Source organism: Anthonomus grandis, chromosome 13 (genome assembly GCF_022605725.1).
Source record: "Anthonomus grandis grandis chromosome 13, icAntGran1.3, whole genome shotgun sequence".
Lineage (NCBI taxonomy): Eukaryota > Metazoa > Arthropoda > Insecta > Coleoptera > Curculionidae > Anthonomus > Anthonomus grandis.
This window is the reverse complement of record NC_065558.1, coordinates 19,535,755-19,562,544: the sequence shown is the minus strand read 5'-3', so window position 1 is coordinate 19,562,544 and position 26,790 is coordinate 19,535,755. Positions and strand designations below refer to the sequence as shown.

Sequence of the window (26,790 nt, the reverse complement as noted above, 5' to 3'; positions counted from 1 at the left end):
AACCTTTATTTTTAAATTTAACATGACGTTTCAGTCGGTCAGTCATCATCGGTTATCAAGTGTAAACTGAAAAACTGATAGTTTACAAAGAAAGCGAACTCAGGCATTAAACATATGTAGGACTTCTTTACTTCAAATATTGCACAAAGATCAACGATAAAGGTAAGGTATGGTGTGCGATATTATCCATGGGAATTATTGGTCCCTACCTTTTGAAGATGAGAATTATAACACGGTTACGGTCAATTCCGGGCGTTATACCAATATGATTCATTCATAAATTTAAATAATTTAGGAAATACTCATGTTTTTGACGCGTTTAAAAAGTAACTTTTTAAATTTTTTTAACTTTTTATACTTCTTGTAATAAATCTGATCCCTTAATTTGCTTGCAATCTACGAACAAACATTTTCATCATCAGATTTTTAGGGAAGTAAAATTGTTTTTAATTTTTTTAAGCGAAAACCTTGCATAGGACGAAAAAAAACCAAGAGATCAAATTTGCTAAAAAGTGATTGAGGATTTTAAAAATAATTTTTATGTTAAGAAAAAGCAGTGGCGTAGTATATTTTTTAACTAAAAATATTCAATAGAAGACTTGTAGGGACGCCACTGGCAAAGAAAATATTTTTTGCGCATCCAAAAATGCGTCTTGATGCATAAAATACATGTACCAAATTTCATAAAAATGTATATAATATTGTTTAAGTTATTAAAAAACTGATTTTTTTTGAAAACTTTAATACCCAGGATTTTGTTCAGAGTCTTTTATTCCATCATCTGGTGTTCTACAGGGCTCCCATTTAGGACCCCTTTTTTTATTATATATGTTACGGGTAAAGTTAGAATAACGGTTAAATTTAGGTTTACCCGGATAAACTGTACAATACCCAGAAAACATGGGTAAAGTCCGAAATAATATTGAAATTACACATATTTCGGATTTTACCCGGGTAAACCGCGTTCTATCCGCTTTTGCGTGGGTAAAGTTGGATGTAGGAATTATTATTGCATCATCTTTCACCACGTTCAGTTCAGTTCTAAAACGGCAACCGAAGAGAGTGGACGTGCGCGTTTAGCACAGCGTTTTTATGAAGTTTTTAACGAGTTGGTGTCTACGAAAAGTGCAAATAGTTTTTATTTTAATAATAAACAATACAAAAGAAATATTGGAATCAGTCAAGCTGGCAAAAAACTCTTAAACTAAGACTTCGCTACAATATCGGCGGTAAAGAGGTTTGACATATGTTCTGTTAGAGTTATTATGTATGTGTATCGTCAGGTGAATCTAGCATTAAATATTACGTTACAAACGACGAAATGTTTGACATTTTGCATGATGCACGTTTAGCTATAGGACATGGCGGTAAGCACCGTATGGAATGCGAATGTAAAAAAAAGTACAAGAATATAACTCAAGATGTTATTAAGTTATATCTGCGCTTGTGTGAAGGGTGCCAAAAGAAACTGAAATCTGCCAAAAAAGGACTTGTGGTTAAACCAATGGTTTTTTCGGAGATGAACAGCCGTTGTCAAGTGGATCTAATTTACATGCAATCTCATCCGGATAGAGAATACAAATTTATTATGGTGTATCAGGACTACTTAACTAAGTTTGTTCAAATACGTCCATTAACGTCGAAAAGGGCTGAGGAAGTAGCTAAGAGCGGTAGACATATTTTGTATTTTCGGCGCCCCATCTATACTACAATCGGACAACGGCCGGAGTTCGCCAACCATGTCATTAAAGAGTTATGTACGATGTGGAGTGGCCTTAAAATAGTCCATGGGAAACCACGTCATAGTCAGTCACAAGGCAGCGTGGAAAGAGCAAATCAAGATATACAGAACATGCTTATGACGTGGATGGACGATGAAAACTGCACGCGATAGTCAAAAGGTCTAAGATTCGTTCAGTTAATGAAAAATAGGGCATACCATGATGAGATAAAACAAGCTCCTTATGCCGCCATGTTTGGGCATGATATTAAAGTCGGCCTATTCACATCAGCTTTTCCAAAAGAAGCTATTGAAAATCTACGAACCGAAGAAGAGCTCGAGAAAGTGGTAAGGGAATTTGGTTTAGGTGAACAGCCTCAACAAGAAATAAATATAAACCAGTCTATGGATAGTTACCCAAAACCAGACAATTTGCAAGAAGGTATTACTGAAGGTGGCAATATGGAAAATGGCAACAATAATTATCGAGAAAACGCTAGTAATACAGAAACTTCAGAAAATCAGAGCAAGTGTGTAGAGTGTGACAATTTAAATACATCAGGGAATATAAGGTGTGAACTTTGCTTGTACTAAAGGAATATACAGTCAAACAGACTAGACGCAAAAAGAAATTTAGAAAATCAAGCAAAGAAGATGAAAGCTTTATCTAATTCAAAGTTTCCCCATGTTCTATTGGAGATTCAGCGAGAGTAAAAATTCTAGACGTTGATCGAGGAAGGGGCGATTTTAGAAACATTCTCATGACAGTTATCGAGAAAACTGACGACGATTTGTATAGGCTAGCGAACAAGAGAGGAACTATCGAAGAAATGTTTTCCAGGAACCAATTTTCTGTGTGCATTGAGATGGAAAGTGTATCACCGGAAAAGAAAAATTTATGACAACTTGCAAACGAACAGTCACTTTTAGGAGGTCAAGGTTATAAACGATGCAACTGTAAAACTAAATGCATGACCAATAAATGTAAATGTAAAGCTGTTGGGAATCTTTGTAACTCGAAATGTCACAGCAGCTTGTCTTGTTTGTACAAATAGATTATATTATCTTTTACTTTGTTAAGATACAGTTTTAGTGTAACCTTTGATTTGTAAAATCTGTTTTTTTAATTAAATAAATTTCTCCAAATATTTATGGCGTTTTTTAACATTAACCACGCCAAGGCGGATAGAACGCGGTTTACCCGGGTAAAGCCCGAAACGTGTACAATTTTATTAATATTTTGGACTTTACCCATGTTTTCTGGGTATTGTGCAGTTTATCCGGGTAAACCTAAGTTTAACCATTATTCTAACTTTACCCGTAACATATACATTAATAATATAAAATCTTGTTAACGTTACACTAAATTTCTATTATACGCCGACTGCCTTAAAATCCAAAGTGATCTGGATCGACTACGAGCCTACTGCGATAAAAATAGTCTCTTTCTTAACATTAAAAAATGTCAAAGTATATTCTTTTCAAGAAATAAAAATTAAATAAATTATCAATATAAATTTAATGATATTTGCTTACCTAAAGTGAACTACGTACGCGATTTGGGAATTACATTGGACTCTAAACTGATGTTTGACATTCATATTGATCTAATAGTAACAGAATCTTCTAGATTCTTGGGTTATATTTTTCGTAAATGTGAAATGTTTTCTAGTTTTCGAGCTATTAAATGTTTATTTAATACATTTATTCTTGGCAAATTAAACTTTGGAAGCATTATTTGGAACCCTAGGTATGGTATTTACATTGATCGATTGGAGAGCATCCAAAACAATTTTTTAAGATTTCTTTCTTTTAAAATCCGCTTCGGTTCATATCATGATGTCAATTCAATTCGAGAGCATTTTGACGTGATTTCACTTCTCGACAGACGTTTGATAACTGATGTTTTGTTTTTATATAAAGTAATGAACTGACAGCTGAACACTCCTCCTATTTTGTCACTTTTTAAATTCAACATTCCTCAAGTCAACATCAGATCGAGCGAATTATTTTTTATTCCGTTCAGGAAAACAAATCATGGTCAGAACTCTCCATTATGTAGAATAACAAAAAGTTATAATTTGTACTGCCGTTCATTGGACGTTTTTAACATGTCACTTATAAGTATTGTCACTTATAGTACAGTCAAAAATACTTTAAAACGAAATATTGTCTTTGAAAGTTTATGGGGCTAATGTAGAAATTTAGCATTAGAAAGTTGATTTTTTTTAAGTATATTCCTTTATATTCAAATTATTTTGATTTATGTACTTAACCATTTAGTCTTTATATTATTCTTAATAAAATAGTATATTTAAGTTAGTTAAGATAAGTTTGTGGATACTTTTTGGGCTTGTAGCCTGTTGTGTTCCTATATGGTCACCAAATAAATAAATAAATAAATAAATAAACACCCTGTATCTCAAAAATTAAGACGTTTAAGACATATGTTCATAGACACTTTTTTTCTTAAAATGGGTCCAGGAATCACCCCCTTAAATATTAGCATGTCTTTAAGGAACACCCTGTATATGTATATCAACATCTTAAGCATATCAACATCTTAAGACTATGTATTCTCCTTAAGACTTCTAAACCCATTTACAGCTTTCCTGATGAGAGTACCTTGGTGTCTTCTTTCAAGCCGCCCAATCTGATGACATCAGCCGACACCCAGTGCCATAGCCGTCGCCAGGTAACAACTATTAATGCCACCTTAACATCATTTTGGAGTAGTGAAGTGCAATCTGATTGAATTTAACGCAGCAAAGACTCAGGATGCTGTATGAATATCGAATGGATCTAGAACGTTGCTATATCGGGACTCCTTTTTATGGAGAAGTGCAAGTCTGTGGAACCAACTCCCAAAACACGTCTTTTTCGAATATTACAACTTGCAGAACTTTAAGAAAAATATCCAGAGACACCTTCGTAGTACTGGCGCTACTCATGATACTCGAGTACCATAGTTTGTCCTTTTGTGCCAGTGCATTCCATTAAAAAAGTATGGGAACTAAACTGAGCGCTATAACAGTTTTTAAATAAGTGATTGTGGCACCCGGGGATTATTATTAAAATATTAAGTACGTACTGATACATAGTCTGCGAGTATATGCTGCCTGCGCGGATTTCTCGAAGGCATCTGAGAACACGGACTTTTACAATTTCATACAATTGTCGCATTATAACGTTCACATACGAGCTGAGAAATAAAAATCCAATTTTTACCAGGAAGTTTGCTACATGTCTATAAAAATAAATTATTAGTTGTCAGACCCTTCCTAAAAAATGTCAGTTATTATCTAACTTATTCTGGTAAAATCATGTCTAATTTTGAACAATGCTTTCAATTCAATGAGTCTAAGTTAAAGTCAATTTTTTTTTTCGCTTTTTTAATTTTTTTTTCGCTTAGTCGCTTAATTTTGTATTTTCCGTTTCTACGTATCTGATTATGGCCGTAAAACATTTAGGTTACTAAACCTAAAACTAGGTTAAAGATTTGGACGTACTAAAGGTTAGCATTTATTAAGCTATCTTTCACAAGGGTTATATTGCCCAGTAAGAGCTGTACGAACCTGGGATGATCATGTCATACATACATATGTAGTTTAATTAACCATTACACTTTAGGATAGAAGACGAATTGTGGACAATTTGGGAATTTCGGTCGTAAAATTATTACTGGGATAATTAACGGTGAATATTTGCTCAGTATATTTTACTTTAATATTTATATGTAACGAAGAACAAGAAGAGATTTGAGACTACTTATTTTACTAATGACAGCATTGATTCTTTGTTAACTCGGCTCCAAATGAGCTCAGCTCTTAATTGCCTTATTGAAAGATTAATGGAGTGACCCTACTTGGTTATTTTAATTATTTTAAAATTTAATTGTTATTAAATTTTATGGTAAAAACCTGTTGTAATTTAATAAATTATGTAAGATGATAAAGTAAAGTACATTGTACAAAATTAGTTTACTAATTTGTTATTATGTTTTTGATAAGCCCTTCTCACAAATATAGTGTGATTTTTTAAAATTACATTTTTGCTTTAATTCCAGTGATTTTTTAATACAAAAGTTATTTTTAACAAAAATATTCATTCAGAAATATTAAATGAAAAAAAAAGATATTAAATGAAAGTACCTTGTGACTTATAGCAAAAATACATGTATTACATACTTGGAGTCACAGCTATAAACAGAAGTATAACTAAAGGCGCATGCTTATAAAAATATTATATAATTGCTAGCACATGTAAGGAGAATACAATTGCTCATGCATCCACGTGTGCAATAAATATTACTTTTTTAACTTGTGAGCCGATAACTATTTTAGCGTAGTGTGGTACGTACAAAATACGATAATTATTGCACAAAAAACAACTAGGCTACAGGACAAATGTCTACTTTAAAAGAAGTAAAGAGACATTTTACCTTATTTTATTCCTGGGATCGGCTATAGGATTTGGTGGCCTTAAAAAGAAAAATTAAAAGGTAATTACACAAAAAACTACAAGTTGGTCAAAAGTCTCGACCCTATATTAATATTAAGAATACTGTCGGGTTACACGTGTTTCGCCCCTAAAGGTATTTTTCTAACAATGAAACTACGTTGTTTCACCAGTGTAAAAAGGGTGTTAAACTGAATGTTTTGGAAAAGTTAGAGATCACTAGGATCACGAGGTTTTTGAATTTTGTAATTTTTTGAAATAAGAAATAAAAAATCGTTTTCTTTAAAAAAAATGTTTTTTTCTCAAAACTCTCTTAATTTTGTACGCTGAAGTAGGTGTCTAAACGCTGAAATAGATGTCTGGTCAACTTATCCTTGGAATATGTGCAGAAATTTTCAGAACTTTATTCCTACTTATAAGTCTCCTATATGTGCAGCGGTATTTATTGCAATATCAAATAAATTAGTGATTATCAGTAAATTTTCTTAAATAATTTAAAGAGCGAAAATTTTTTGCAGATATTCTCAGGCCCGTAGTAAGCCAATATATATGTTAGTTGTTGAGCCATTTATTAGGTACTTTTATTCCTTTCAAAAGTTATTATTAACTAAATCAATTCATGTTGCACAAACTATACCTTTTACGGGGCATGTCTCGCGCTAAATTTTTTATTTAGATCTGGTGATGTCTTTAGGGCGAAACACGTGTAACATATTCTAAATGTTCGAGACTTTCCAACAAACTTATAGTTTTTTTTATAAGTAAGTCTCTTTAAGAAAAAAAGGGGGGCTACTAAGGTCATAATACCCAAGAAACATTTTTATTCTAAATTACTTACTTAAAAGACGGCTTGGCTTTGACAACAGGCGGTTCTTCCTTGCGTTTATTTCTGCTTCTTGTCGTAGGCCTCTCTACTGGCGGTAATATAATGACCCTTCCATCCGGCCTTACAATTTGAGTAGCTTCTCTTATAATATTGCTTTGGGGTGGTTCCTACAGAATAAACAATTACATATAATAATATTGTAATCTATTAACCAGTTAAATAAACTAAAATAAAATACTTACCGTATAAGAGGTATTAAGGCTAGGAGGCAAAGACTGGCTGGTGTCCATAATGCTACTTGTATCCAGCACGCCATCATTAATACCTTTATCTATGGCATTTTGCAGTTCAGTGTTCGAGACAAGTTGCTGTGCCACCTGATATAGAATATCCTCGGAAATCATATCATTATTGATATTATCTAAGATAGACTGGTCGAGGTCCAAACCTGAACCATCCAGGTTTAAATTGGTTGATTCTACGTTGCTGTTGAGGCTCATTGGGACGTCGGGGATAGGTATTGTATTTGTTGTATAAGTTTTGGTGTCTTCATTCATTATTATTGCTCTGTAATTTATGTATGTGTTATATACAAAAAAAAGTAATGAAGTTCATAGCAGAGACATTTGTGAAACTGAGATCTCTAGATCTCAGTTTCACAAATTTGTTTCATGCACCTAGGTGTTTACCTGTATGTGCAGAAGTTTATTATATATTATTCCTAATATTAAATTATGACACAAGTGAAATAATGTATTCCTGTAGCCTTAACTTACTAACAATATTGATTATTAATAACAAAATTTATATTCAATGATTACTGAGATAGTTTTACATTAACAATCCCCAAGAAATACCCATTTGATCTTAAACAATGTGACAACACATGACAATAAATTACAAAAATTTTAACAGATTATTCATGTTTTTTGAAATAAATATTTTAACCTGCTTAATACATTAATAATAATTTTTTAGTTCTCTTATACTATTAGGTAGCAAATTATATATTTTTGGTGCAACTACAGATGCAGATCTCTGGTTACCATCAAACCTTCTAAAAGGGACAATCATCATATTATTATAATTATTCCTGGTAGGATAAGCATGATCTACATGCTGTTTATTTTTATTTCTATAATTGCTTAAAAAGTATAGTCCTAGACCTCTAACATTTAAAATCATTTCATTGTATAGTTGATTTGTTGGATATACAGGGTCCTGCAACAGTGCGTCGGTCTTCCATAAAGCCTAAAAAAATTAGGTTAAAATTTTAACCTAACCTCATAAAAAATTTTTGGGACCTGATAGCGCATATCTGGAAAAGTATAACAGAATGAAGTATACAGGGTGCTTCAAAAAAGTAGGGCGATATAAGCAGCATTTTTTTTTAATGGAATGCCATTCTTTTTATTTTATTTTTAGGACCGCCTTAGGCTACCTAGTATACGCGCTATAATCTTTTCTGTAAATAATCTTTAATAGGTAATTCTCAATTACATTTAACTGACTGAGAGCATTATTGTAAAGTCGTCCCCAGACTATGATACCGTATCTTAATATTGATTCCACTAATGATTTGTATATCATAGTTATAATTTTATGAGGTAAAATGTTTCTTATCTGGTAAAATTTGTGAATTAGACCTCTTCCTTTGTTTGTTACATCATGAATATGTTCTGACCATTTAAGATGTTGATCTATAATTATGCCCAAGTACTTAGGATGTGACACCTCATATTATTGTTGTATTGGCTTGTTAAAGAGTAATTGAATTGTATAAAGGTCTATTTGATTCAGCAACATAAATTGTTTTAGCAAGATTAAGTGATTATTTACGAGAATTTAGCCATGTTTTTACTTTACTTAAACCAATAACAATTTTGTCTCTTAATGAATCCCATGATGAACCAGTAAAATACAGTACTGTTTCATCTGCAAAGGAAATTGACATGCCATTAGTATCTAGATCCAGTAATGAATTTATATAGCAAATAAACAATAATAGGCCAAGCGCTGTGCCCTGTGGTATACCATAAAGACATTCAAAGGATCACTATACATAATATCTATTTTAACAATTTGAGATCTCTGATGTAAATAACTTTCAAAAACATTCAACACTACACCCCTGACACCAAACTTCTTAAGAGTCTCAAGCAGCTGGATGTGTGCCTCACAGTGTCAAATGCCTTGGCTAAAGCGAGAAAGACATTTCTGATCTGAGTCTAAGTTTATTTTTACTTGGTCAACCAATTTAAATAATGCATTATTAGTGCTCCTGCCCTCTATAAAACCATATTGATTTTTATTCGGTAGTTTATTTGGCAATAAATAGTCATAGAGTCTGAATTTAAGGCATTTTTCGAAAATTTTTGTAAAAGTTGTAATAACACTAATGGGTCTGTAGTTGGAAATATCTGATCTTGTTCCTTTTTTATATGTGCGAGTTATAACAGCACATTTAAAAGCTGTAGGCACTATTCCTGTGGTAAAGATGAGATTTATTATATGAATTAGTGGTTTTATTATAGTGCAATGTACTTTTTTTTGTAAGTCGAAAAGAAATTGCATCCTTACCAGGGGCACAATTATTTTTTAAACTTTTAATATGAATGATAAGCTCATTTGATGTGATTGGCTAGTTCCAGTTTGTCTGCAATTATTACGTCATGTTCATTTGCTATAGCCATTTCAGCGTTAGTCTTAGTCTTTTTTTCATTTGCGACATCTTTTATTATCTTATAGATTTGTCTAGTATTGTTCATGTTGTCCAATATCTGGTTTTTATAGTAATGAGTTTTAGCTTGATGAACTTTTTTGTTTAAAATGTGGAGTATTTTTTGTCTGAGATTTTGGTTATCTTTATTTTTAAAAGTTTGTTTTTTTTTAAATTTGTCTGTATGTTTAATTAAACATATAATACTATATGTAATTCAAGGTTTAATTTTTTTATATTTTTTATGATAACACGTTTATGTTGTTTTACAGTGTTCATGTAGTGTACTAGTTGTAAAAGTTTAAAAAAACGTATTATAAGCCAACTCTGCGTCCTGAGCAACTATTACATGTTCCCATGTTTCATTTTCTAGTGATTTAAGAAATTGATCATCACTATATGAGATATAGTTTTGATGAGTTACTTATTATATTGAGTATTACGTCACTTATAGCAAAAATTAATTTAGAAATTTTTATCTCACACGCTTAAAAATTAAAAAGAAGAAGAAAATAGACTTATTCACGTATTTAAAAGAAATATGAACTCAAATCTGTAACGATACCGTTCGATATACTTAATTTAATTTAAGTTCAATAAGTTTTAAATACAATAATTTACTTGAGGTATAATAGATTTTTTATATACCTAGGAGAAAAATTTCTAAATTGATTTTTGCCATAAGTGACGTAATACCCAATATAATAAGTAACTCATTATGAATTCGTCACAACAATACAGATTTTACATAGTTTTGATGGTCAAATGTTGGCTTTCATCTATGTCAAGGCATATGTCCAAATAAAGGGAAAAGTGTTCTGTTAAATCGGTTTCCAATACAATACCATTATAGTTAAGATTGTTAGTCCTTAACTTGTTTTTAATAAAAATTTGGCTTATACAGGTTTGAGTGTCTAATGTTACTCTAGTAAATGATTTAATACAAGGTTCAAATCCTAAGGAGGACAATACTGATAAATATCTATTAACAGAGGGATTCGTTGGTTTGAGAATATCAAAAGTTATGTCCCCTAGAAAAACACTAAAATTATCATTACTGTTATTCATGTTTGATAAATATATCTCAACGTCAGGCAAGAACAAGTCATCATTTGGTGCTGGAGACTTATAACATGACATAATCGCAAAATTTACCCTATTTAAAACAAAAGTAGTAGTACTAATACATACTTTACTAAGGGGTAAAGTAGTATGTAAGATACTAACATTAATACACCTATTTAAAAAAAGTCACAATTAATTTTTATTTGTTGTTTTGTGTTCCTGTACTTTCCTTAAACTTTAATATGATCCTAACCATAGAGGCATTTAAAAATTTCTGACAATTTTTTTTAGTCACCTTCATCCCAAAGCCTAAATTATTCATTGCTGAGATATGATACCTCGCCATCACTAATCAAAAACCCTGTATGTAAAAACAAAAATTCTATTCTTACCTGATATCCTCAGCACTGGGAATAGGCTCCTGGTTCTCACCAGAATACCTTGAATGTTTAGAAGGGCTATAATCACGTTTAGTCGAATCGGAAGGCCTTCGGTCTGAACTAGATATTCTCCTTTCAGATTCTGAATGTTTCCTAACGCGTGAATGTTTTGGAGTTTCCATGTGTGTTTTGTTGTTGTGTTGCTTGTCTATACTATCTCGCCTCTCTTTTGTTTTCGAATCCAAGCTAAAGCAATTTGTTATTATATAATAAATAATTCTGTAAATTAATAAAATTATACAGGGTGTCCCTGTGCAACCGGTCAAAAATGCTAGAGTATAAACAGGAACCATAGAAAAGTAGTTTGAAATAGAACACCGATGGTCGGAAGTGCGTCGTTTCTAAAATGCAGTGTGTTGACATTTTTGAAAAAAAATTGAATTTTCCTCACTGTATTTAAGACACTTTTTTAGTGTTTTAAATACAGTTTAGTCACAAGTTTTAAATCGTAGGTGGTAAGGCCACTTTTTGAGCAATTGCAGGGGATTTGACTTCTCCAGCGACAAACTTGCAGTAGATGAATGTTAAATTTTTTAGGAAAAAAAAGGTACGCGACTGTTTTTTTGAATAAGTTTTTTTTTTTAATATTCTATTAAATTTCAACAAAAAAAAGGGCCGCCCTTATATTTTTGCGCTCCGACGCCTTGTTTTCGTGTAAAAAATAAATAAAATCCATATAAGGGACTTTTCCTTAAAAAAAAAACCTTTATAAAAACCTTAATAAACAATAATTGGAACATTTTTAAAAGAACTACACATAAAAAGAGTCGAATTATTTTCGATCAATTTCATATACAGGGTGTTACTTAAAGGTATATCATAATTTAAAAGGGACATTCTTGGACCGATTTTAAGTCGAAAAGTTCATATAAACATGGGTCCTAAAATGCTTAGTTTTTAAGATACAGGGTGTTAAAGTTTTATTTTTTTTTTCGTTTTTAATAAATTTTTCAAATACGGTTTAAAATATCGAACTAAATTTTGGCACAGGATATTGTGGCATAAAAACACATTTTTTAGATGTTCACCTACTTTTTTTTAGCAACCAGTGGCGTAGCTATGATGAATTTTTAATACAATTTTACAAAAAAAATACTACGCCATTGACTTACGAAAAAAATTATGATTTTATCTTATTTATTATCAAACAATTATAAACAAAAAAATCCTCTATGACTTTTGCTGTAAATCTTACCGTTTGGGTGTAATCGTTAATTAAAAAATCGTCTTTTATGCATAAAATGCATCTTTAAAAATTATGGAAATAAATCAAGTTAGCTTTGCTCGTTGCCAGAAATTGTTTTTTGTTGTTTTAAACATTATGACACTTGCGTTAGTGATTATTCTTGACAGTTTGTTTTTAGTACCCTTTGGATCTTAAAACGTGAATTGTACTAGTTAAAAAATGGTAGATTATTCTAATTTGGAAATGACGCAAATGCATTTCCTTTATGGACTTGCCAATGGTAATGCTATGGAGGCGCGGCGTTTGTATCAAGTAAGGTATCCTAATCGCGCTGTCCCAGATAGAAGAATATTTATAAACATTCATCCTCGTCTGGCTGAATCTGAAAGTTTTAAGGCTAATTCTGCCGAGGGAAGGCCCCGTACAGTTAGGACACCGGCAGTTGAAGAGGCTGTCCTACATGCAGTCGAAGAGGATCCGACCACAAGTACACGAAAAATTGGTATGGTATTGAACATCTGCTACAAGACGGTATGGGAAATTTTAAGGGATTCTTTGTTATATCCTTTTCACATACAAAGGGTTCTTAGAGATTATGAACCGCGTACGCAATTTTGTAGATGGTATCTCCAAAAAGTAACACAAAATCCTCAATTTGGTGCGAACATCTTGTTTACGGACGAAGCTAATTTCTCCAGAAATGCTGTAATCAATTTCCATAACAATCATTACTAGGCTCAAGAAAACCCTCATGCGATTACAGAGACACATTTTCAGGAACAATTTTCAATAAACGTTTGGATCGGTATCGTATCCGATCATTTAATTAGACCATCTTTTTTACCAGGACGCCTTAACGGACAGAATTATTGTAATTTTCTCCAAAATGATTTGCCTTTGCTTCTCGAAGATGTTCCTCTTCAGTTACGGCAACAACTTTGGTTTATGCATGATGGTGCTCCAGCCCACTTTAGCATATTGGCTCGTGAGCATTTAAATAGAGTCTACCGAAATAAATGGATAGGCCGTGGAAAACCACAGTTTTGGCCACCTAGATCACCTGCCTTAAATAGCCTAGATTTTTTTTTGTGGGGACATCTAAAAACATTGGTTTATCACACACCAATTGTGACATTAGAAGAACTAAGAAATACAATTATTGACGGATGTGAAACTATACGAAACACGCCTGGAATTTTCGAAAGAGTTCGTGATTCTATGAGAAGAAGAGCAGAAGCCTACACAGAGGCAAGAGGTGGTCATTTCCAACATTTGTTGTAAATTATGTATGTATGTATTGTATTGAATTGTTGTTGCTTTTTGTTCACCAGTTTGTAAAAAATAGCTTGAAAATAAATATTTGAAAAATGTATCTAATAAAAACTGAAAATAAAATCTTAAACTAAAAAATAAAACACAATCAAAAATAATCATTAATGTCAGTGTCATAATGTTTACAACAACAAAAAAACAGTTGCTGGCAATGAGCAAAGCTAACTTGCTTTATTTCCATAATTTTTAAAGATGCATTTTATGCATAAAAGACGTTTTTTTAATTAACGATTACACCCTAACGGTAAGATTTACAGCAAGTCATAAAGGAATTTTTTGTTTATAATTGATTGATAATTAAGATAAAATCATCATTTTTTTCGTAAGTCAATGGCGTAGTATTTTTTTGTAAAATTGTATTAAAAATTCATCATAGCTACGCCACTGGTTGCTAAAAAAAAGTAGGTGAACATCTAAAAAATGTGTTTTTATGCCATAATATCCTGTGCCAAAATTCAGTTCAATATTTTAAACAGTATTTGAAGAATTTATTAAAAAAATAAAACTTTAACACCCTATATCTTAAAAACTAATCATTTTAGGACCCATGTTTATATGAACTTTTTGACTTAAAATCGGTCCGGGAATGTCCCTTTTAAATTATGACATACCTTTAAGTAACACCCTGTATACAAATTTTTTGTACCTCAAAAACTTTCTTTTGTCAGCGATTTTGTCATCCAAGGTCCAAAAGCCACCAAGTTCTAAGAATTTAAAACCAAATTGTAATTTTTGTTTTTAGTCATAACCTGGAAACCACTAGAAATATTTTCATAATTTTTTCACAACAAAGTAGAGAAATTTTTTAAAATTATTTTGAGGGTAGAAATAAAATTTTGAATTAAAAAGTTGGATAGTTAGAACATTTTTAGTTGGACCACTTTTTTTTTTTAATTTCTTACCAATTTTTGACTTTTTTTGCAAATATTTATATAAAATAGTTGGAATATTTAAAAAAATATTAAACACAAAAAAGGGCATTTATTTCATATACGAACATATCTAGTACCTGAAAAACTTTTTGGGTTAAAGGCAATTTTGTCATATAAGATCCAAGAGACACCTGGGGATGCCTGAGTATAAACCTAAAGGTCAAAAAGTCACGTCACTTTGAATGAAATATTTGAATAGTAGCATAATTTTTTTGTTAAATGTTTTACCAATTTCTTCTTTTATTGCAAATATTTCGATGTAATAATTAGAATATTTTAGAATATTCATTCAGATGAGGACGATGAGGATGAAGAAGATCTAAGAGTATATGAGGAGGAATTAGGTGATGAAGTGCAAATAAAGGTGATGGACGACGGAGTTGAAATTAAAGAGTGTGAAGTCGGGCCATCTAATAAAGTAAAGAATGATTCCAAAACAGGTACAAAAAAATCCGTAAAAAGAAACGTAACTTGAAAGCAGCACAATCTTTACTTGAACGATCTTCAATTAGCATTTCATGGCGATGAAGTCCTTTCTCGTGTTAGAAGGCGTCTCGGCGTTAGAGACTCCATACAGTTTTTTAAAATATTTTGTAAACGATGAACTAATCGATAAAATGGTCAACGAAACCAATTTGTAATGCGTTCAAAAGAACCCAAACAACCAAGTTAGCTTTTCTGCCACTGACATAAGTAAATTTATTGGAATTTGTCATTATACGTCCATAGCAAACTTGCCAAATGTACAATCATACTGGTATACGGATATAGGTTACGACCCTGTTCGAAATGCCATGCCTATAAATAAATTTAAAAAAATAAGACGTTACATTCATTTTACTGACAATAATAGGCGTTTACCTAAAGACGATCATAACCATGATAGACTTCACAAGTTACGAACACTTATTGAGCACCTAAATGAAAAATTTTCAAGCATCCCTCTGTAACCAGCCCTATCTGTAGATGAACGCATGTGTTTAACTAAAGTGCGACACTTCATGAAGCAATAAATGCCCATGAAACCTCACAAATGGGGTTTTAAACTTTTTGTCTTGGAAATAATCAGAAAATAATCTCATAAAGAACGGGCGGTGAACCTGATATTGGAGCGTTTGCAAATATCGTAATTCGTTTATCTCGGATTATACCTACTATAGTCCATTTCTTAATCCGTAGGAGCACACGAAAGGGTCGATAGCCATAAAACGGTCGTAAACCATTGGCGTCCCACTTTTCAAGTACATTAAGACCTGAATGTTTTCATTTGTTGGGTTTATTTAATAGTGCAAGAAATAGGCCAATTTTAGCCATAAATTCTTTGAATTACTTAAGTACCTAATGAACAAGATCTTTTTAACCCTTATAAGTAGATATTGTCTAGGTAGGTAAGTATAGAGGTATAAGTATTATAGGTACCTAAATTGTGCAATCTTAAATGCAAACAGGTAGTTATATTTTATGGTATATAATGTAGATATATCCTAAAAACTTAATTTATTTTTCAGTATTGTTGCGCATTTGTTGTAAGAATGCCAAAGTTTGGCCCCGTAGTGTGTAAAGGTGTTTTAGATTTTAAAGCAAGGACTATAGTACTAAACGTACATGATGCACTTGTGCATCAAATGCCTCTAAGTACTGTTAGAAATCTAGTTTCTACATGTGCCAATATGACAGGCATAAGTAAAGCAACAATTCACAGACTTCTTAGTGACAGAAAAAGTGAAAACCGTGAGAACTTGCCTAAGAAGAGTGTAAAGAAAACTGCCGGTAGGAAGCCGATAGCAGTTGATGAGACAGCAAAGCATATCATCAGGAGGACAGTACATTCATTTTATTTTAAGAATTAAATCCTATCGACAAAATTTTGACACTTATAAAAGAAGACGAAAATGTACCAGAAATGGGAAGAAAAAAATTATGGAAAATTTTACACGAATTACATTTTTCTTGCGAAAAGCAAAATAGAAAATCTATTTTAATAGATAAAGAAGAAATAGTCTGTTGGAGAAGAAAGTATTTAAGGCAAATTAAGGAGTATCGAAAGGAAGAAAGAAACATTTATTATTTGAATGAAACCTGGCTTAACGAAGGACACACCATGAGCAAGTGCTGGCAGGATAAAAATGTTGGAAGCTCCCGTCAGGCTTTTTTAGAAGGTTTATCGACTGGCTTGAAGTCTCCTTCTGGTAAGGGCCACAGAGTAATAATTACACATATTGGGAGCTATAAAGGATTTTTAAATGGCGGTCTGTTTGAATTCGAATCGAAGTCAACTAAGGATTACCACGAAGAAATGAAAGCTGATGTTTTTGAAGATTATTTTTCCGAAATGATCAAGTCAATTCCCGAAAATTCAATTATTGTTATGGACAATGCCAGCTATCATTTAAGATTAATAGAAAAATTACCATCATCCTGCTGGCGAAAAGGGGAAATAAAAAACTGGCTTACCGAAAAAAAAATACCTTTTGGAGATGACGCGGTAAAAGCAGAGCTTCTGACCATAGTTACAGAAAATAAAACAAAATATAAAAGACACGTTATTGACGAAATGGCAAAACAACACAATATAACTGTACTTCGTGCCACCTTACCATTGTGAATTAAATCCTATAGAGTTAATTTGGGCTCAAGTAAAAGGATTTGTCGCTAGAAATAATAAAACCTTTAAATTGAAAGAAGTGAGAGAACTTCTGAAAGCAGCAGTGGATAACGTTACCCAAGAAAACTGGAGCAATGCTGTGAATCATGCTACAAAAGAAGAAAAAAAGATGTGGACCCTCGATAATTTTCTAGAAGAAATTGTCGAACCCTTAGTTATAACAGTGAGAATGTCTGATTCGGATGAAAGCGATGAGAGTAAGGAAATGTTTGATTTATAAATTGTTTTTTTTTTGTATATTTCGTAAATATTTTTATTGTAATATATGTAAATATGGTTAATAAATTAAAAGATCATTATATTTATGTACCTTTCTTATAAATGACAAGATATGTTTGGAGAATTTTACAACAATTTTTTAAACATTTAAAAAACAATCAAATTGCAGTATTAATCAAATTTTTATATTTCATTTTATTTGCCATAGTTTTATAATGAGGCTTTTCCGCTTTTAAGAAATGTTTCTTGTTAATTTAATAAATATAGGTTATACCTACCAACCATACTTTTTCTAAAAATCTTTATCTAATAGATAATAGATAAAATCCAACATTATTTATAAATTTTTCATAACAGATAATTATTTAACTTAACTCTAACTAAAAATTAAAATCAATATCCATAGTCGGGACGACACAGGCAACCCGTTTGTCATAAAAATGAACTCGAAACCATTGTTCCGAATTTTACGACCTATTGTATTTGAGACCATACAGGACTTAAAATTGGTAAAAACAGCCTGGTTTATCATTTTGTTACATGTAGAAAAATGGAAGACTCACCCTATATTTATGCTACTTCTGCATAAATAATAAGGCACTGTGCTCTCACCAAAAAGGAAATAGAGTATAGGCGGAATTATAGACTATATTGTGATAATTATTACACTACTCTAGAGCTATTATTGGTATATCTTGATAAAAGGGGGATATATTCTCTTGGAACTGTTCGTCGTAATAGAATTCCAGATTGTAAACTACCAACCGATAATGAACAAAAAAAAAGGAAAAGCGTGGTAGCTTAGTTGAATGTGTTATTATGTTACCACCATCTACGGGGTTGAATTGTCCTCTGTTATTTGGAAGGACAATAGATGCGTTACTCTGCTATCAACTTATGCTGGCCAGCAGCCTGTCAAAAGGTACGACAAAAAAGAATGCAAAAACATTGAAGTCGAGTGCCCCAATATTATTCGCAAATACCATCGTCACATGGGAGGGGTTGACCTAATGGACAGCTTTATAGGAAGATATCGAATAAAACGAAAGAGTAGAAAATGGTATCTACGAATTTTTTACCATTTGTTGGATTTAACTATGGTAAATGCATGGCTTTTATATAAAAAGGTTATGAACGCAAAAGGAAAATAGTCGGAAATACTGCAACAATCAAAATGTAGAAGCATAGTTGCTAACCGTCTTTGTAATGTAGAAAAATCTACGGCCAAAAGAGGTAGACCATCAAGTTCATTAGATCGGGAAATTCAAGCTAAGGTACAGCGAAGAAATGCCCAGCACGTATCACCAAAAGACGTGCGTTGTGATCGAGTGTGTCTCATTGGCCAGTTTTTTCCGAACAAAGAACCAGATGCAAACTTCCTAGTTGCGGAACGGATACACCGACATCGCGTGCGAAAAATGTGGAGTGGTATAATTTGCCTGTAAATTCACAATATTGCAAAATTGTAACAATAAAAAATTTGGAAAAAAAAAAGACAAATTAAAAAAAATTTTTTTTTTTAAAATTATTTTTTCTACTTTTCTAACCATTTTTCAAGCCTTAAAAAATTTTTTACCCAAAACAAAAAAGTTATGCATTTAAGGATAAAAGTAAAATAAAAATTAATAAGACCTTTTTATTTTATTAAAATTGATAAAAAAATAAACCGTAACACAGCTGAACGGATGCACCCCGTATAATAAAGTGATTAGCTTACCTGTTTCTATGTGCTGGTTTTTCCTTCTCGCTTTCGTCGAGAGTAGACCTGTTTGATTTCGCTTGGCTTTCAGAAATAGATTTTGAACGAGATTCTTGGGCAATTTTTTGAGGTTTTGATGTTGCTTCAGCTTTGTGCGTAAACGGCGCCTTTTGCTCCCCAATTTTCGGTGTTTTCGGAGTTTCTGGGGTACCCGGGGTTGTAGGTTCTTTACCCCCAACTTTACGTATGATGTCTGGCGTAGAGAATAGGGCAAAATCGCCTATAAACAAACACAAAACATAAAATTTTTGCTTTAAACATTGTATTTATTGATAAAATTAACATTAAAATAATATTACAGAGACCTGGAATTGCTTTTGGCGGTTCTTTTTTCTTTTTAGGAGGCTTTTTATCTAAAGGTTTTGCTTCTTCTGGTTTTAATGACAATTCTGGTTCAGCTTTACTGTCTTTTGTCGCACTCTCAACAGTTTTGGTATCTTCAGTTTTTTCAGTAGCCTTTTCTTTGTCTGTCGCCTAAAAAGATAAAAAAAATGCAATCTATATGAAAATATAAAGCAAATATTGATTATATTTGGCCAGATAACTATGGCCAGTAAAATAAAATATCCAAGCAATATTTTCAAACTAAAGTATAGATCACTGAACTCAATGTTTTTAACACTTGTTTGTAGAAATAAAATTATTGAACATATAAATTTACTCAAAAACAACTGTTCGCCTGGTTATAATGGAATACAAACTGAAATCATAAAAATTTCACCTGTATATGATTAATCTATTAATACATACAGTGTGACCCATTTGTTTTCGGGTCACCCTGATAAAAAGTTTATTTTTGGTGCGATTTTGCTCGGGTTTTTTTTAAATGTTAGGTCCTGGCATTAGTAGTCCAAGGCCTACTAATGGCAGTTTTTAAGGGCCAAATTTTAAGAAACCATGCTAGGCATTTTTTTAGCAAAAAATTGTGCACACCACTGGATTCGGCATCCCCCAAAACGGCCTTATACCAAATTTCACCAAAAAATATTAAATAATAACAATTTTATGATAAAAAAGAAGAAATGCGCTTTACTTCTAAATTGTCTCTAAAAATTATTGAAATATTGAATTGTCACATTTGACATCTAACTGTCAAAAGTGGTAATAGAACGTGTTTAGATAGTATTAGTAATCATGGAAAATTTAAATTTAAGAAAAAAATTATAATTGTTCGTCTTGTTGGTGGTAACACGCGTTCGATGAGAGAAGCCGCCAGAGAATTTAATATTAGGCATCCTGATAGACCAGTAAGTCTAAGTACTGTGCAACGTGTTAATAAAATTTTCAATGAAACAGTATCTGTTTCGAAAAATCTACTTAAAAATAGACATAATGGACGGCGTGGGCTCAGAAGAAATGAAAATTACATTTTGGAATATTTTAGCGGCAATCCTCGAAGTAGTGTCAGAACGGCTAGTTTGGTCCTTAACATCCCCAGAGAAAGTATAAGAAGATGTTTGCAAAAAAATAACATAAAAGCATTTAAGCCAAAATTTTTGCACACCTTAGAGAATGGTGACCAGGCAAGAAGATTAGAGTTTTGCTATTGGCTTCAGGGAGAATATTTAAACAACAGAAACTTTCTAGATGAAATCCTTTTTAGCGATGAAGCCACTTTTACCACAAATGGCGTAGTCTCCAGTCAAAATTGCCGCCACTGGTCCGTGCAGAATCCAGAATTTATAATAAATTAACGTTTGGTGTGGAATACTAAGCGACAAAATTATTGGCCCTTTTTTCTTTAATGGTAATTTGAATACAATTGAATTTTTGAATTTTCTTGAGAATGAATTTTCGAACGCATTAGAAGATTTACCCTTAAGATATCACCTTAATTTGAAGTTTCAATTAGATGGTTGTCCCGTCCATAATGCTCGTTTAGTAAGAGACTGGTTAAATCAACATTTTGAAAACTGTTGGATAGGACGAAACAGTCCTTTCGTTGAGTAGCCACCGAGATCCCCTGACTTAACGCCACTAGATTTTTTTCTCTGGGGCTTACTTAAAGAAAAAGTGTACAAAAAAGACCTCAAAATTTAGAAGATCTACAAGTTAGAATAATCCAGGTTTGTTCAGAAATTACTCCAGAGCAAGTCCGTAAAGTTATTTTAAATGTAGGCAAAAGGAATGTAAAATGCATAGAAAACAATGGTGGATTAGTAGAAATTTCAAAAATTTAGAAGCGGTTAATTTTTAATTTTTTTGTTTGTTGTTTTTATTTGTATTTAGTTTGGAATTGTTATTTGCTTATATTATCTTTGTTCAATTTGTTTTTTCATGGCTATCTTCACATTTTTAAATGTAAATAAATGCATAATTTCCCTTTTTATTATTTGTTATAAAATTGTTATTACTTAATATTTTTTGGTGAAATTTGGTATATGACCGTTTTGAGGGATGCCGAATCCAGTGGTGTGCACAATTTTTTGCTAAAAAAATGCCTAGCATGGTTTCTTAAAATTTGGCCTTTAAAAACTGACATTAGTAGGCCTTGGAATTTGCATGACAGAATTTTTTTTTGTTACAATGATGCAGTTTTTCTGGACCTAAAATTAAAAAAAAACCCGAGCAAAATCGCACCAAAAATAAACTTTTTATCAAGGTGACCCGAAAACAAATGGGTCACACTGTATAATCCATCTTACATTTACATCAGGCACTGTCGCTGAATGTTTTAAAACCTGTTTTATTTATTTTATTTAGGCCATTCAAAAGATTTACAACCAATTACTGAATGGGAAAAAAATACAATCAATAACAATAAGAAAATGCTTAAAAAAGAAAAATGCAATACAAAAGTGAACAAAAAAAAGTAAAGACAAAGTGTAAGGAAAGGAAAAGTGTACTTTCTTAATAGCTGCTATGTTACAGTTGAATGAGTCACATTAATCCTGAACAGAATTATGTGTTACAGGCTCTGCGTAGTGGAGAAAATTTGTTAAAGTTTTAAAATTTGTTAAAGTATAGGTAGGTAAAATGTTTGTGAGTTTCTAGCTGATATGCGAGGTATGTGAAAGTTCAGTCCTTGTAAAAATTCAGGCAAGTCAATTAAGTTGTTACTCCCATCTATAAAGCTGGTGATAGATCAAAAATTACAACTTTTCGTCCAATTAGTGTGATTACAAATTTTGCCAAAGAATTTTGAAAGATGCCTAAAAGAACGACTCTCTAAATTCTTGTTTGATAATAACTATTTATCTAAAAAACAATTTGAATTCCGCACAGGTATTAGTTCTTCAGACATTATACTCCTGATCACAAGAACCATAATGAAACACCTCGATAAAGGTAAAAAGTGCCTTACAACATTTCTTGATCTAGCGAAGGCTTTTGACACGATACCTCATGAGAACCTTCTTAATGTCCTAAATATTTATGGTGTCAGAGGGGTTGTGTTAGAACTTAGAGTTATGTGGCGGGCCGAAAACATTAAGATGACTAAAATTAATGATATCTATAGTGATCCCTCAGAGATGCTAATAGGAATACCACAGGGTACCGTTCTTGGGCCATTACTTTTCTTAGTCTATATAAATTAACAGATACACTATCGGACAAAAGTATAGCAACACTTCCAGAAATATTTGCAAATACCGATTTTAAAATTATAAATGCATGATAATATATACAAATCCACTAAGTTTTAAAACTACAAAGTAGGCTATGATTATCAATGTCGACCAAAATTTTCGCAATCAAAACAAATGATTCTATTTTGACGTTTAAGTTTAAATGCTTCATAGCAACGCGTCAAAAGTAAAGCAACATTCAAATAATTTGTTCAAAAGAAGGGTTTTAGCAAAAGTAAAGGGATAAAATAATTGTGTGAGGTGATTTTTATGTTTTTTTGAACATTTCTGTGTAAGATTAATCATGCCGAGAGGAATTCCAATTTCAAAAGACTTGAAGCCAAGAGTTGTGAATCGATTCATGGAAGGTAACAAACAAGCCGATATTTCAAGACAGTTTGAGTTACCCCGGTACACTGGGTCCAAAATAATATCATCGTATAATGAGAGAGGACATTTAGAGAAGTTGCCAAAATCGGGAAGGCCAAGGAAAACATCAGTAATGACTGACAGACGCATCAAAAGGATTTCCCAAAATGATCCTTGGAAGTCCGCACCTCGAATTATTGCCGAAATTCCAGAAATTACGGTTGGCATACGAACAGTACAAAGAAGGTTAGTAGAAGCAAAGTTATTTAGTAGACGTCCAGCTAAAAAGCCGTTAGTTTCAATAAGAAATAGCAAGTTTGGCATTTGCAGGCCGGCATTTAAACTGGACCGTCAATGACTGGAAAAAAGTTCTATTCAGTGATGCAACGCGCTACAAAATATTCAATTCTGATGGAATGAGGCGTGTGAGGCGAACAATCAATACAAGGTTTAATCCTAAATACGTAACACCTACAATTAAGCATGGTAAAGGTAGTGTATTTTTATGGGGTTGTTTTTCATGGAATGGGGTAGGCCCTATGCACTTTATTAATGATACGATAGACCGATTTGTTTATAGGGATATCATGAAGAATGTTATGCTTCCTTATGCAGAATGGGAAATTCCATTGCGTTTTATTTTTCAACAGGACAACGATCCAAAACATTCTTCACAAGTTGTTCAACAGTGGTTTCGGGAAAATAATGTTCGTGTTTTACAATGGCCAGCACAATCCCCAGATCTTAACCCCATTGAGAATGTCTGGGAAGAAGTAGAACGTCGTATTCGTACCCAAATGTTTCCAAATAAAGAATCCTTAATAAATAAAATTAGTGAAGTTTGGACAAGTCTTCCCGAAAATGTCAGTCAAAAGTTGATTGCTTCAATGCCGCGCCGTTGTCAGCAAGTAATTAATAATAATGGATATTCTATCAATTACTAATGTATTGCTTTCAATTGTTTTTGTTGTTAAATGTGTTAAATATTTTTTGTTCAACTAAAGTAAAATAAAATACTGTTAAATACAATTTGTTGCTCTACTTTTGTCGCCTCCATTCTTATCAATTTTTATAATCGTTCTTAAAATGATTAAAAGTACTGAAATATTACTTTCAGTGTAAGGATAGTGTGACTTGGGAAGGTGCGTGAAAAAAAAATCTTTAGGTTTCAGATTAATCAAAAATTGGCTAGACTCTTTCAAACTTACAGTAAATGTTGACAAAACCAACTACATAGCTTTCTCTCTAACAAATGCCAATCGTCCTAATTTTAATAGTATCCAGGTTAATTGGTTTGCGAATAGAATAAGGGATGTACAATTTACTAAATATTTAGGAGTAATCATCGACCAGAACATCAAGTGGAAACAACTTGTGTTAAGATTAATTAATAACATTACAAAAATTAATTCGGAAATTTTATATGATTAGGGAAATTCTAAACAAACAACTTTTGATATGTGTTTACAAAGCTCTTGTAGAGTCTTTATTAAGATATGCTATAATAGTATGGCGAAGTTCTTACGAAAATGCATTAAAACATTTAAAGATGATCCAAAATTACATTCTTAATATTATTTTTAGAAAGGAACATACCTACTTTACAGTGAAAGAATACTAGCCATTCGATATTTATATATTTTAAGTATTTGTTCTTTTATACAGGGTGTTCCAAAAGTAGACGTCCAAACGAAAGGAAGCGATAGAGGAGATCAGTAGCAATCAAAAAACCCCATATACTATTGGTCGATTGTTGATGGTTTAAAAGTTATTACCGTTTTTCTGTTTTTTATAAAAATAGTGTCATGAATTCTGTAAAGAACTCATAGAAAGAATATCCTCACGTATTTGCGTGGTATTTGTTATGAATGTTGCCTTAAATAGTGTACTTTTTCATAAGTAATAATTGCATGCAAAACAATTGCTTCTGTCACTACTTAGAAAATGATAATTTCCCAATGTGTTTAAGTTTTACATACACATTTTTGCGTTTGAATTGATGCTGCTACAAAGCAGGTGTTCGACCAAAAATAAACAGCTATCAGAAAAAGTTGCTTTATTTATGCAGATTCTTTACGGTGAAATATTTATGATAAGAAAACTAAACATTCTTTTTCAAATAATTTTTAAGATCAACATACCGTTTCCCTGTCGCGAATGTAGTTAGTTTCTTTCTGGTTCTTCAACAAATTAGGCTTTATTTCTGATACTTAGACTGTTTCTATTTTCGGAGTTTTTCGTGTTTTAACTCTTTTGCTATTATTACAAGTAAACCTTCACAAATGGCTTATAGTTCCCACGAATATGCAGAAATGCATATTCGTGGGAATATGTCGTTCTATGTTTATGGGCTTTGTGATGGAAATGCTCGAGCTGCTGCCCGAGAATATGAAAGGCGCTTTCCCGGTCGAAATCGCTATCCTAACCATAGAGTTTTCATAAATGTGCATCAGAGTTACTTGGAAGGCATCATTCCTGGTCAGCCACGGAGAGTAGGAAGACCTAGAAATGATAACGATGAAGATGATATTGTGGAATTTGCAACAGAGAATCCAACAACAAGTGTTCGTCGCATAGCAAGACGTTCGGGACTTCCCAAATCCACAGTTCATCGAGTCTTACAAAGAAATCTATTATATCCTTATCATGTGCAACGTGTTTAAGTACTTCTGCCCACTGATTATGAAAAAAGAATTCAGTTTTGTCGGGAAATGCTGCAGCGTAATAGAGAAGACTCTAATTTTTTTAAAAACATTTTGTGGAGTGACGAAAGCAGTTTTAAATTCAGGGACTATCTTAATCCTAATATAGTGAGAAATGATCGTTTTCAGCATCAGTTTTCAGTCAATCTATGGGCAGCATTGAAGGCAAATTAATTGGACCATTCGAGCTACCAGGAAGACTTAACGGCGAGAATTATTTACATTTCTTGCAACATAACTTGAACGATTTACTTGAAGACGTATCTGTAGCAACACGGCGAGACATGTGGCTGCAACACGACGGAGCTCCTGCTCACTCTGCCCGAATCGTAAAGCAACATCTTGATACTACTTTTAATAATCGATGGATTGGAAGGGGAGGAACCATCCAATGGCCGCCGCGTTCGCCTGACCTGAACCCCTTAGACTTTTTTTTATGGGGATAGTTCAAAGAACTTGTTTTTATCAATGAAAGCCAGACTGAAGTAGAACTGCGAAGAAAAATAAGACGGCCAACGTTATTACCAACAATGACAGAGCCTTTCGGCGCATAAAAAGTAATTTCATCCGCCGTTGCCGAATGTGTATTAGGGCAGGTGGTTCGCATGTTGAACATTTATTGTGATGTTTAATAGCAATAAATTCTTTTTTTTTAATTATTTAGTATTACAATATTTTGATTTTTGTCCAAAAACGATTAGTTTAATAAAAATGTCAATCAAAAAAGACTCGTATCACTCATCTGAAAGTATTCAGATGAGTATAATATATCACCATATGAGAATCTTCATTAAATAAGTAACTTTTCCTGATAATTTTTAACTTTTTG

The 26,790-nt window shown here is 32.3% G+C and overlaps 1 protein-coding gene across 2 annotated transcripts in view; it reads right to left on the bottom strand.

Moving 5' to 3' along the window:
- The window catches only part of LOC126744273 (PHD finger protein 3), a 99,162-nt gene that overhangs the window by 57,020 nt on the left and 15,352 nt on the right, over positions 1–26,790 (bottom strand). The window contains exons 8-13 of one of the 2 annotated variants that reach the window (XM_050451647.1): positions 19,627–19,795; positions 19,280–19,541; positions 11,181–11,414; positions 7,247–7,571; positions 7,017–7,171; positions 6,162–6,200 (exon numbers count right to left, since the gene is read on the bottom strand). In XM_050451647.1, coding sequence (XP_050307604.1) covers positions 6,162–6,200; positions 7,017–7,171; positions 7,247–7,571; positions 11,181–11,414; positions 19,280–19,541; positions 19,627–19,795 — 1,184 coding nt within the window. The remainder of the gene's footprint in view (positions 1–6,161; positions 6,201–7,016; positions 7,172–7,246; positions 7,572–11,180; positions 11,415–19,279; positions 19,542–19,626; positions 19,796–26,790) is intronic. The other variant, XM_050451648.1, reaches the window with a different exon arrangement.